At 33.0% G+C, this 12,183-nt stretch overlaps 1 protein-coding gene across 3 annotated transcripts in view; it reads right to left on the bottom strand.

The window, feature by feature from the left end:
* Positions 1–605: 605 nt before the first annotated feature.
* LOC113391780 (aldo-keto reductase AKR2E4-like) overlaps positions 606–12,183 on the bottom strand; it is a 168,458-nt gene continuing 156,880 nt past the window's right edge. For 2 of the 3 annotated variants that reach the window (XM_064219573.1, XM_026627853.2), the window contains exons 2-7: positions 8,865–8,960; positions 7,894–8,076; positions 7,428–7,544; positions 6,965–7,132; positions 1,729–1,929; positions 606–1,439 (exon numbers count right to left, since the gene is read on the bottom strand). In XM_064219573.1, coding sequence (XP_064075643.1) covers positions 1,218–1,439; positions 1,729–1,929; positions 6,965–7,132; positions 7,428–7,544; positions 7,894–8,076; positions 8,865–8,960 — 987 coding nt within the window. In that variant the 3' untranslated portion in view covers positions 606–1,217. Of the gene's footprint in view, positions 1,440–1,728; positions 1,930–6,964; positions 7,133–7,427; positions 7,545–7,893; positions 8,077–8,864; positions 8,961–10,989; positions 11,106–12,183 lie in introns of those variants that run through there. The other variant, XM_026627854.2, reaches the window with a different exon arrangement.

Genomic DNA, 12,183 nt, shown 5'->3' with positions numbered 1-12,183 from the left:
TCAATCAACAATAAAATCCGTATATAATTTCTCCACCTAGAAGAATAGCCGTATACACAAATATTTTAAAAGCAAATTGCTACCAAGAAATAAAAATTACTTATAAGTTTGTATCATTTTAATTTATTTCAGACTTTATTACGCAAACACAAGTAAAAAACGCGCTCACATCAGAAGCTCACATTCTTTGTACAAAGCTATTTTTATTTAATTACACTTTAAAAAATATGTATATAATGAGTCTTAATATAATACTTTCCTACTTGTATTTCTATATAAATGCTATTATAGTATTTCTTTCGATGTTACGAAAAATGTGGACGAGATAAAACTTCTAACACTATTAAAATACGTAGATATTATCCCAAATCATGTTACAAACAACGTATGAGAACATTTCTTTTTATTTAAAATATGTAGGCTAATAGTAAGTGGTTACTAACATTGGCACTATAACAAATATGAACCATCGCTTACATCGCCAATGCTTCACCAACTAGGAAATAAGATGTTAAATACCTTATGCCAACACTTTCACTGGTTCGCCGAAAAGTCTTAATACCTAATATTTTAAACATATTTGATTTGAAACTGATTAATTTACTAGTTGCTAAAGGAAGACGACAAAAAGGATTTGCATGTAATATGGCCTTAAAATAATTTATCAGTAAACAGCTTCAGACAAACATTGCAACGAACACAGCACTTCGCTTGTAATGTAACACGATACAGTCTCATTCGATTGGTAATATTAGAATAACTCAATACATACTTATACAGATATTCGTCAACACGTCACGCTTGTAACATTCGAATATAATGTAATGGACGCTCGCTATTACATCCCTATTTGTTACATTACAGACGGATGTTTTGTCGGGAGTATCATCTTTAAGTTTTTACTCTAATTGACTTCTGTAGTAAAGAATATGTTTATGGAAATAAACAATTTGACCTTAAAAACTAAAAGTCACAACAGTCCTGAATAAATGACTTGATTTAAACCAAAATCACTAGCGGTGATGTGAGGAGGCTAACGAAACGATACCCCGCACATCCAGGCATATAAAAGTCATAGTAAAATAAGAAAACTCACATACATACATTCAGTTTAACATATTACACTCCTTATTTGGGCAGGAGGGTAATATCAACAATTCAACCTCGGAGGACAAAATGGAACGTTCAAGCTTAACGAGAACTATGTGATGCCCGCATTAGTTCTTCACGAATGGATCCGCTATAGGATTATCGATTCTATCAAACGGATAATAAGGATGAGTTTGCCAAAACGATGGTAAAGTGTATCTTGTTTTAGTGTCGAACTCGTTGATTTTCTCAATCTCTTCAGATGTCAATTCAAAGTCGAAAATATTAATATTTTCCTTCAAACGCTTGTATTTTAGTGTTTTCGGTATGGGTATAACGTTCCTGTCCACCTGTTAAATAAAATTTATTGTTAATTATAGCGATAAAATACAAAAAAAAAACAATAATTTATCGCAAGTTATTTTTTAATAAAACTTCAAAATGGTTACATTTTATGTAACCGTTTTGAATACCTTCACCATAACGCAAGCCACCATCATTATATCGTAGTCTACTAAAATAAAAGCTTGATTTTAATTTAATTTAATTAATAATAACAGAGTCCAAACAAAATAGGCTAAATTATTTTTACAAAGCTCGGAATAGTTTTAATTTTGCCGTCACCTGATGAATACTTACCAGCCACCTGAGAACAACCTGCGGAGTGGTTTTCCCATACTTGTTTGCTATTTCCAACAGCAACGGGTTATCGAGTTTGGGTCCCGGGAAGTGCATGCCGTACCGCATAACTAACGAACCGAATGGACTAAAGCCCATCACTACGACGCCCTGTGCCTGGGCGTAATCGACGAGTTCTTTTTGGATTATTTGTGGATGAATCTAGAACAAACCGATATTAGTGAAAATGTATGAAAGTCATTCCAGAAATATCTAGTATACTAGTTAATCAATAAAGTAAATATGTAAAGAAAAAATGTATTATTCTTTAATTTGAATTCCGCGCATCAACCGTCATCGAACGCGCAGTGACATGACAACTAATTTATAAAAAATATAATAATGAAAAATATTATCAATCTCGTAATTGTATAAAGTAAAGTATAAAGTATCTTGTGATTTAGGAACAGACATTGTTAATAAATAAACATTAAATGTCGTTTCTCTTTTTACAGAGAAACTCAATTGTGTTTCATTAACTGTGTCGTCTTAATAAAAAGAATACAAGAAAAAATCTTATAAAACGACATTTATTGTAAAAAAATGGAGTCGTTGAAGTTTACATTTGAAATTAAACCATCAATAGACGGAAAGTCAAACTATATCGCCATAACCGCAATTGCCACAAAAGATGGAAAAGTTTTCGTTATGCCTGAAGAATATCAAGCAGTATCACTTCACAAACATATCCAAACCTCGAAAACCTTCTTTACCGTGAAAAATACATTAAAGAAAAGATATCAAACTAGAAGTGTTTGGATAAAAACAACACAGGATATACTACAAACATATTTTGATGAGGATGGAAACATGATGTTTCAGGATCAATTTTTAGAGGAAACTACCCAAGAACAAATGACTATTGGTAGTAAAAGGTGTTCAGAAGATCCCATAGTGAAAATTTTGGAAACATTTGTTAAAAGTCAACAAGACAAAGAAAAACAAAGTATTAAAAATTTAGCTGACAAGTTTGTGATTGGAAAATTTGATGGTAAAAGTTCGAATGCACACCAGTGGATGGAAGTATTTGAAAAAGAATGTACAAGGTTTAGTATCGTAAAAGAAGAAGAAATAATTGAAATCTTCAGATTATTTCTTGAAAAATCATGCACTGATTGGTATTCTTCCATGATGATGAAACTTAGCTTACATTCCGAGTGGTCAAAATGGAAATCATGTTTTTTGGAAACATATGCTAATAGAGGTTGGACTGCTAGTAAGTATGCTTTATCTTACAAATACCAATCAGGATCTTTACTAGAATATGCAGTAAAGAAAGAAAAACTTTTACTAGAGGTAAGAAAAACAATAGATGAAGGGACTCTTATTGATATCATTGCTGCCGGCTTACCAGATTTTATAACAGACAAAATCAACAAAGACCAAATCGTAGAAACAAAAAATTTGTTTAGTGAACTTGGAAAATTAGAACATTTAGTTTCAAGAAGAAAATTTATTAAGAAGAAAGAAGATACTAAGCCAGAGAAAAAAAAATGTAGCATTTGTGAAAAATTAAATAAAGGCGTACGCTATCATTCAGAAGATTCTTGCTGGTTTAAAACAAATTCAAATACTGAAAAAGATAAAAAGCAAGTAAAGCTCGTTAATAATTCAGAATTGGAATGTGAATTGCAGTGTGAAGATCCAAAAAACTAATAGTACCGCCATTGATCAAAGTGAAATTAGTACTGAATAAAAATGTTGAAGTGTCTGGAATCTATGACTCTGGGTCTAACGTTTCGTTAATAAATTCTAAATTGTTAAAAATAAAAAATAAGGAAACCAGTCATTGCAACAATACTAATTTAAAAACGATTAATGGCGTTAAAAAGGCAAATGGAGTAATAACACTTGATATAGCCATCTTTGATGTGGAAAAAAAAATGAATGTTTTCGTAATAGACAAGGAAAATTTCGATTATGATTTTTTAGTGGGTCTTGATTGTATAAAAGAATTTTACCTAGTTCAAAACGAAAACTTAAAAATTACGCAGAAATTACCTATAAAAAGAAGTGAAATAGTTTCCAAGGAAACAGACAAAATAGATATAGTCTCTAAAGAGATTAAATATGATAATTTAATAAACTTCAATGAAGACATACTTGAAGAAAAGTTCAAAATTTGCATAAATCATTTAGACTTTCAAAAACAGGCCATGATTGATAAATTAATTTCGAAATATAAGTCTGTGTTTGCAAAGGACAAATATGACATAGGACAGGTAACAGGTTATGAAGCACACATTGATCTACTTATAGAAAAATATTGCTCCAAAAGACCATATCGTTGCACAATAGAAGATAAGAAGGAGATTGAAGATCAAATTGCAAAATTATTGGAAAGAAATATAATAGAAGAATCATATAGCCCATTCGCAGCACCAGTCACATTAGCTTATAAAAGAGATGAAAACAAAAGATCAAGATTGTGCATCGACTTTCGAGACTTAAATAAAATTGTTGTGCCTCAATCACAACCATTCCCTCTTATTGACGACCTAATACTAAAGACGAGAGATTGCAAGTTTTTCTCAACGCTGGACCTAAACTCAGCGTTTTGGTCAATTCCTTTACGTATCACAGATAGACACAAAACTGCGTTTGTGACGCAGGAGGGACACTATCAATGGACCTGTTTGCCATTTGGTTTGAAAACCTCCCCAGCTATATTTCAGAGAATAATGTGTAATATAATACGGAAACACAAGCTTGGAGATTTCGCAGTATGTTTCATAGATGATATTTTAGTTTTCTCAGAAACTTTCTCGGATCATATCAGATATTTGGAAAAACTCTTTGAAGCAATAAAATGCGAAGGCTTAAAACTAAAATTCTCTAAATGCACATTTGCAGCTGATACAGTTAAATACTTGGGTCACATAATACAAAATAATTCAGTCAGACCACTGAAAGATAACTTAATATCAATAAAAAACTTCCCGACTCCTAAAACTCAAAAGAATGTGAGGCAATTTTTGGGAAAAATAAATTTTTATCATAAATATGTGCCAAATATAGCCATTAAATTGGAACCATTGCATAACCTTTTGAGAAAAGGACAAACCTTTGACTGGACTGATGCATGTCAGGAGTCATTTAATGAAATGAAACAAATATTATGTTCTCAACCGATATTAACAATCTTTGACCAAAACCTACCTATTCATATATACACAGATGCTAGTATATTAGGAGTAGGAGCAGTACTAAAACAACCACAAAATAACAATGAAGAAAAACCAGTAGCGTACTTTTCGAAAAAATTGACTGAAGTACAGAAAAGGAAGAAAGCTATCTATCTGGAATGTCTGGCAATTAAGGAATGTGTAAAGTATTGGCAACATCTATTGATAGGTCGGAAATTCACTGTATTTTCTGATCACAAACCATTGGAAAATATGAACATAAGATCTAGAACAGACGAAGAATTAGGAGATCTAACATACTACTTATCACAATATGATTTCGAAATTAAATATTCGCCAGGAAGATACAACATTGAAGCTGATTGTCTAAGCAGAAACCCGGTACTTGGGCCAAATGAAAACTCAGAGGAACAGTTAAAAGTAGTTAATATAATAACACTAGAAGATATTCTAAAAGACCAGGTTAATAATGAATATATACAATGCAGAAAAAACAAGTTAATGAAAAAACAAAATGTTTACTACAAAAAAGTAAGGAAGAAAGAAAAAATTATTATATCAGAGGAATTTAGCATAGATTTCATGAAAAGTGTACATACAGATCTGGGGCATATAGGAATTAAACAAATGCAGAGAATGATTAGCTCAGTGTATACAGCAGAAAATATGACTAAAAACATAAAAAAAATCTGTGAAAGTTGTACAGTATGCTTAAAGAATAAATCAAGAGGACAAATTAAATATGGGTTGATGTCCCACTTGGGTCCCGCCACAAAACCTTTTCAGATATGCTCTATTGATACCATTGGAGGTTTCGGAGGTTCCAGATCAACAAAGAAATATTTACATCTTTTATTAGATCATTTTACCAGGTACGCGTATATTCTAACATCAAGTACTCAAAATGCTAATGACTTCATTAAATTAATAAGAAACTGTACAGAAAGTGATGGTATTGAATTAATACTATCAGACCAATACCCAGGTATCAATTCTAAGGAATTTAAAAGATTTTTGGATGAAAAAAATATTCCCATAATTTTTACAGCAGTGAATTCTCCTTTTTCAAATGGCTTAAATGAGAGATTAAACCAGACATTGGTTAATAAAATCCGGTGCAAGATAAACGAACATGACACTAAAATGGCATGGACGACTATAGCCCACAACTGTGTGCAAAAATACAATGAAACGGAGCATACTATTACTGGATATGCTCCTAAATACCTACTTTATGGTACAGATGTTACGATTTTGCCAAATGAGCTGAAACAGAAGAAGACTGACCATGATTTAATCCAGGCTAGGGAAAAAGCTTTAGAAAATACAATCAAATCACATAATTATAACAAGAAAATTTACGATAAAAATAGAAAACATATAGAGTTCAAAGTCGGTGATATTGTTTTTATAGAAAATGGAAATAAACTGAATCGAAAGAAGCTTGATGAATTGAAACTTGGACCGTACAAAATTTTACAAAAAATTTCAAACTCAATTTACAAAATAAATATTGAACATAAGAGATCAGAGTCCACTTTTTTCCACATTTCAAAGCTAACACCAGCTCCTATCTACGATTAAAGACCGTGCATGAAAAAACATCTTCACCTGACTTTCTTTACGGAGGGGGGGAGATGTAAAGAAAAAATGTATTATTCTTTAATTTGAATTCCGCGCATCAACCGTCATCGAACGCGCAGTGACATGACAACTAATTTATAAAAAATATAATAATGAAAAATATTATCAATCTCGTAATTGTATAAAGTAAAGTATAAAGTATCTTGTGATTTAGGAACAGACATTGTTAATAAATAAACATTAAATGTCGTTTCTCTTTTTACAGAGAAACTCAATTGTGTTTCATTAACTGTGTCGTCTTAATAAAAAGAATACAAGAAAAAATCTTATAAATATACATAAAAAAAGACGAAAACTGTGTGCGAGATGTGTACACGCCGAGTACAGCGACAACATAATTACCGTTTAGTGGTAAATGTTTTATAATCACAAAGCTTTTCTAATGTCTTTAAAATCGAGATAATTACCTCGATTTCTATAACGACAGGCTTAATATTCCCCTTTTCTATCACCCGTTGCAGCTGTTCCTTATTAAAATTGGAGACTCCGATGGACTTCGCGAGACCCAAGCGCTGTGCGTTCTCCAGACCGCGCCAGGTCTCCATATAGTCCACCTCGGAGTGACTGTAGTCCTCCTGAGATATATTTGGAGTAAAATAGCAAATTGTATTTTATTGATTAAAAATGCCGATCTAAATATGAACAAATCATGACCACTTTTTCACGTGTAGCAACAGTGCAGGATTTCCCCGTTGATTCGCATTCCGATCCGCTGGGTGAAAAATGAAAAAACTGTCGCCATTAAATAAGACGAGGCATTGTAAGTTATATAGGTAATACCGACGTATAATGAAAAAAATATATTAAAATCTATGAAATCGTTAGATTTATAGAAGAAAATCCTTTGAAATTTTTAAATTAATATCTCACGTTAAGTCCGATTGGCCAGTGCATCAAGTAAAGGTCTACATAGTTCAGCCCCATCTTCTGGAGCGATTCATTTAAGGCTTTCACCACTTGCTCTCTCTTATGTTGAGTGTTCCACAGCTGAAATATAAACATAAAAAAACTGTTATCATAGTTTTGAAAATGCTAAACTGTTGAATTTGAACTTGTTTTAAATCTTATCGTAAATAATTGCTTACGACTTACGACTAAATCTTTACAGTTATTTCCAATGGAGTATTTTTTCAGCAGCATAATATGAATGTTAAGATACATTAACATTATATTAAACTTACTTTAGGAAGACTGTCATGCGAAAGAGCCAATAGCTTCACAGACGCTATATTTAAACGGCCCGATGGGATCTAAGAGGTTTCATCCCTCGTGCCAGTGATGAGCCAACTCTCTTTCTCTTTAAGAAGTTATTCATATAGTATAACAAAAGTAATACCTTAGTAGTTATAAAGACGTCTTCTCTCCGGACGACTCCTTCTTCAATTTTCATCCTGACAGCCTCTCCGATTTCCCCTTCCGTCTCGTATACTGAAGCCGTGTCAAAGTGTCTGTAGCCAACGTCGATGGCTCCGAGGATCACGTCTCTCAGCTGCTTGTTTTGTGATTTCGCCATGCCACGCTGTTGAAACGTATGGTTTTAAGAAATAACCTCAATTTTTATAACATCGTATAACACTTTGGGATAGCGAGTTTGTTATTTGTTTGTGCTGTAAATTTAAGTATTGAATGTTGACGCCTGTGAGTGACAGGTCTCCAATAGTAACAGCGGCATTTATAAACATTATACATTAGTATAATTTAGGATTTTATCTTTTTGGTATTTTTTTATATTTAGTGGCGTGGAGAATTGCTACGAAAGCTTGGTGTTTATATGTTAAACTCCAAAAATATTAAATGTTCCACTTCTCCAGTCTCATTAAAGAAGGCGTATTGCTTAGATCTATTAAGCGACACGCCTTTCATTCGAACATCTCTATACGCTACCTATTCAGTGTTCTGAGTACAAAATACGTTTTTAGTAATTTTAATTGAACACTGAGTTGTAAACAAATTTTATAAAGTACAAAATATACAGTGTGCGTATACTTGTTTCAAACATTTCATGTATTTGGTTAGAATTTAATTTTAAAAATATTGAATATTCAGTCTGAGATAATTTAATAACAAGAGACTAACTTTTAATTCAGATAAGAATTAAAATTAACTTCTTTGTAAATTCAACTTAAGAAAAATAGATTAATAACACAGAATAATATAAAATGGCGGTTAAATTCACCAAGTGTCAAAAGTTTTGTTTTAAATTTTAAACTTATAATCACAGTTTAACTTTTACAAATATGCAAGATTAGTGTCGTCATATAATGTAATTTGTGTATGACGATATGAAGAAACAAGAAAGTCACTCACCTCGTCGAAACCCAGGAAGGTTCCCAAGGCGATAGCCGGTATGTCCCTTCCATTATTCAATTTGTATTTCGGCACACTAGCGAGCGCTGTTGACATCTGTTTAAAAAGAAAATATTAAGGTGTAATCATTAAATAAATATGATCCTTGTTGTTATTCTTCTTATATGTATTAAATATAAAATAGTGTGAAGTTAGAATTTGTTGATACCTGGACAGGATATTTCTGTTTGGAGGTAGTAGGGGTAACTATTTGTGAAAAATTTAACCCCTATATGCATGATGCAAAAGTGAACCCTTTTTGAGTTAATTTTTTTTTTTAATTATCAGTTTAAATCTAATTTTTTCTTCTGAATTATAAAAATTAAACACTGGTTATTTATCAATATTAAAATAATAATTATCGGTCCAAACTTAAAAATGCGAGATGGAAAACGATATTATTTCAATATTTTTTTGGATTTTGTTTTCCACAAAAATGCCATCGTTATGAAATCTGTCCTGCGGATGACGCGGATGACTGCGAATGTGATTAAAAATATTACCGTTTTCTTAGTTCTCGAAAAATGTATAAACACTAGAAACTTATTTCAAAGCAACCGAAATTAAATGACCACAAAGGAAGCTGGTGGAGATTCGTATTCTTACTGGTGGAAGCCTACTTGAATAAAATAATACACATACACTCTATTCCAACCATTACAGGTAAAAAGCCAAATAAACACCATTTGACAGCAAATTGAGGCGACATCATTGGTCGAAAGCTTGAATAATCTATGATTTTCACTATGGATTTGCGAAAAAATTGCGAAAAAAATATAGGTAGTTCTTGCTAACCCTTCAAACGTTTATGAGGTGGCCCGCTATTCGATGTTACAGAACCTTTTCAAGTTAAGGAAGGAGTAAAAACAAATAAAAATCTTTGACCTTGAATTGCCGATATACCATTGGTCGATATATTTAATAGTCTATGGTATATCGGTAGAGTGGTTATCAGAACTTTAAAAGTAAAATTAAATATGGATATAAGTACTTAAGCTGATATTGTTGTATTACAAAATAGATATATTTATAGATCAATCTTTGTAGTGTAAAATAGCAGACATATCAATAAATCGCGTGGAGATGTAATTATTAGCTTTGACGGCGTTCGGAATAGCGACAGCAAACGGGATAGACACATTTTTGCTGTTGGTCCTGTTGCTCTTGAAATTTTAATCTTTTCGGTCCCGAGTAACGTCACGTATCATATCAGGTCTCTACACAGCTGGTACAGAACTCGTTACGCACGCAGTTCAATGACCCTAATTGATTAGCATCATCTTTACATAATAAGTATATAGATAAACTTCATAACAACCGGCGCGGTCGCAGGTAAAGACTTTTAGGAGGTCATATTCATAAAAACTAATTAAGTACAAGAAAAATCTGTATACGATAAAGATGTTCTAACCACTAGTGAACTCGGCTCTATTAATGCTTCCCTCAAAACTATATCAGCTTACAATCAGCTCTATAACAGCAATTCACACAGTATCCGATGACACGGTCATGACTTGAATACGCATAAACAGCAAGATGTTTTTACTTAAATAACTTTAATAAATTCAACTGGGTTTTGAAACGCCACTCATAGATACCAAAAACATAACAAAAGAGCCATCTTAGAAGCTGGTCCCCACTACTAGTGACAGTGTAGCAGTTCAGACACAGCCAGAGTGCTGGTACAGTGCCTCAGAAGAATGTTTTGGACGATGTATATTCTATAAGTTGTGTATGTTTGTTTAGTTTTATTTTATGATATCTTTATCCGTTTTATAAAATATCCTCCCTCTCGCTCTCTGTTACCATTGATTTGACATTCGAAAAAGAAAGATACATCATAGTTTAAAAGTCTTAAATAAAATTAAACTTAACTTATAAATGTCACTAGTTAAAAATCGCGGCTTCGCGTTAATTTTTTGGGATAAAAAGTAGCCTACGTCCAGATTATAATCTATCTCTCTGCCAAGTTTCATTCAGATCCGTTCGGCCGTTCTAGCGTGATTGAGTCACAGACATCCATCCAGCCACACTTTCGCATTACGAGTATATTGATAAGTAAAATTATATTTTGAATAACACTAACCTTGTAAGAGCGTCGTCATAGTACAATAAACAACTTCATTGCTCGATATACAACGTTTATTTATGTAAACAAGGCGATTGTTATCACCGTCTCGCCCGCGAGTGTTCAGCACAATGTCGAACAACGTACAAAACACGTTTTTATAATTGTATTCGCTTGACGAGAGTGGCCATCTTTAGTGGTACATCGAATATTAATAATGGCCGATTTTGATTTGTTGCCTTTTATTCTCATATTAAAAATGATCATTAGCGAACTAAATGTCACGTGGTTACAACGTTTTTTGATTCTATACTGTTCGATTTTTACTTGGTGGTAGGGCTTTGCGCAAGGTACCACCCACTCATCAAATATATATACCTATATTCTACCGCCAAACAGCATTGCTCTGTATTGTTGTGTTGCGTTTTGAAGGGTGAGTGAGACAGTGTAACTACAGGCACAAGGGCCACAACAACTTAGTTCCCGCGGTTGGTGGCGCATTGGCGATGTAAAGAATGGTTAATATTTCTTAAAGCGTGAGATGAGTCCACTTACCATCATTTGCTCGTCCGCCTACCTATATCATAAAAAAGGCCAAAATGTGGGTGGGTTTTTAAGCTACTTGAAACCCGTGCAAGCATCACTTCTCTCTTATGTGAGTTTGATTAGGGTTTATATTTCACTTGTGTTAGACAGCGAAGAAAGCAACGTGAGGAAACCTGAATATATCGGATGATATTAGGTCTCGTGTTTCCACCCGCACTGTTGTAGCGTAGTGGAATAAGCTCCAAATTTCCTTCTCAGTAGGAGGTATTTGTCCGGCAGTGGGACTTTACAGGTCTGTTACGTGTCATTCAATTTAACTTTAACATCGATTCGCAAGTGCTTTTAAAAGCCTACCTGCTTGAAGTAATATTTTGATGTTTTTCTGAACGCACACGAGCGCGATAGACGAACAACATAACAGTGATGAAACTATACATTATTTTTTAGAGAGAATTAAAGTGCTTCCTCACGCGAGAGAATAAAGTTACCTCTTGCTTCAAATTAAAGGGATATATAGATTGTCTAATCAAAGGAAGTATTAACTTAATGTTAGGCGGTAGAAACTTAAGTTTCAGCTTGTATTATGACATAGAGAACAGTAGAAATATAAGAAAGGCTGTTGGAGAAAGTAATGGCCGCTAAATGTGTCACTCCTGAGCAAATTCC

This window comes from Vanessa tameamea, chromosome 28 (assembly GCF_037043105.1).
Source record: "Vanessa tameamea isolate UH-Manoa-2023 chromosome 28, ilVanTame1 primary haplotype, whole genome shotgun sequence".
In the NCBI taxonomy this organism is placed as follows: Eukaryota; Metazoa; Arthropoda; class Insecta; order Lepidoptera; family Nymphalidae; genus Vanessa; species Vanessa tameamea.
This window is presented reverse-complemented; position numbering and strand designations above follow the sequence as displayed.